Source organism: Rhinopithecus roxellana, chromosome 5, assembly GCF_007565055.1.
Source record: "Rhinopithecus roxellana isolate Shanxi Qingling chromosome 5, ASM756505v1, whole genome shotgun sequence".
NCBI classification, from domain to species: domain Eukaryota; kingdom Metazoa; phylum Chordata; class Mammalia; order Primates; family Cercopithecidae; genus Rhinopithecus; species Rhinopithecus roxellana.
In genome coordinates, this window is record NC_044553.1 from 417,325 (window position 1) to 418,224 (window position 900).

The following is a 900-nucleotide window of genomic DNA, read 5'->3' on the forward strand; positions in this document are numbered from 1 at the left end:
TTAGTGGGTCCCGCGCGCCCCCTGGTGGCCCCGCGCGCCCCTGCAGGGAGGTTTGCGTCTGGGCTCACACTGATCTCGCCCCACTGTGTCTCTAGCACAGTAATACACGGCCGTGTCCTCGGTTTTCAGGCTGTTCATTTGCAGGTACAGTGTGTTCTTTGAATCATCCCTTGAGATGGTGAATCTGCCTTTCACAGATGCGGTGTATTCTGCTGTTCCACCATCAGTTGTCTTTTTAATACGGCCAACCCACTCTAGCCCCTTCCCTGGAGCCTGGCGGACCCAGCCCATCCAGTAGTTACTGAAGGTGAATCCAGAGGCTGCACAAGAGAGTCTCAGGGAACCCCCAGGCTGGACCAAGCCTCCCCCAGACTCCACCAGCTGCACCTCACACTGCACACCTGCAAACACAAAGACATCGTGATTAGAAACAGCCACACATACCCACTGTTTCTCTCACTCGTGTCCCCTCACACTCAGTATCTCTAGTTCTCCATGAATTACCTTTTAAAAGAGCTACAAGGAAAACCCAGCTCAGCTCCAACTCCATGGCTGGTGGTCTGTGTTCAGTGCTGATCACCAAGTGGAAACTCCTGGCAATCCCAGGGCTGGGGCTCCTCTCCCAGAGCTGCAGAGTCAGGGCTGGGCTGGTTTTCATCAGCAGAGGGAGGACCCTATTTGCATGTCTCCTACTATATAGGAAGCTCTGGGGTGGGACGCCTGAGGAAAGGACAGGGCCCAGATAAGATGACTGTGCCTTGCAGAGGTTTGGTGACAATGATGGTATTTGGAAAATATGCTGTCTTATAAAATTATGCTTTGATAAACACTTTGAGCTGATCACCCTATTTTATTTTTACATATATGTGTAAATTATGTTTTGTCACAGTGTTTCACTAT

General features: G+C 50.9%; 1 gene segment (V, D, J or C); it reads right to left on the reverse strand.

The window, feature by feature from the left end:
- LOC104664698 lies at window positions 1-636 on the reverse strand. The segment is given in 2 exon segments: window positions 1-401; window positions 505-636. Coding segments are annotated over 2 exon segments (447 nt in total).
- Window positions 637-900: the final 264 nt, after the last annotated feature.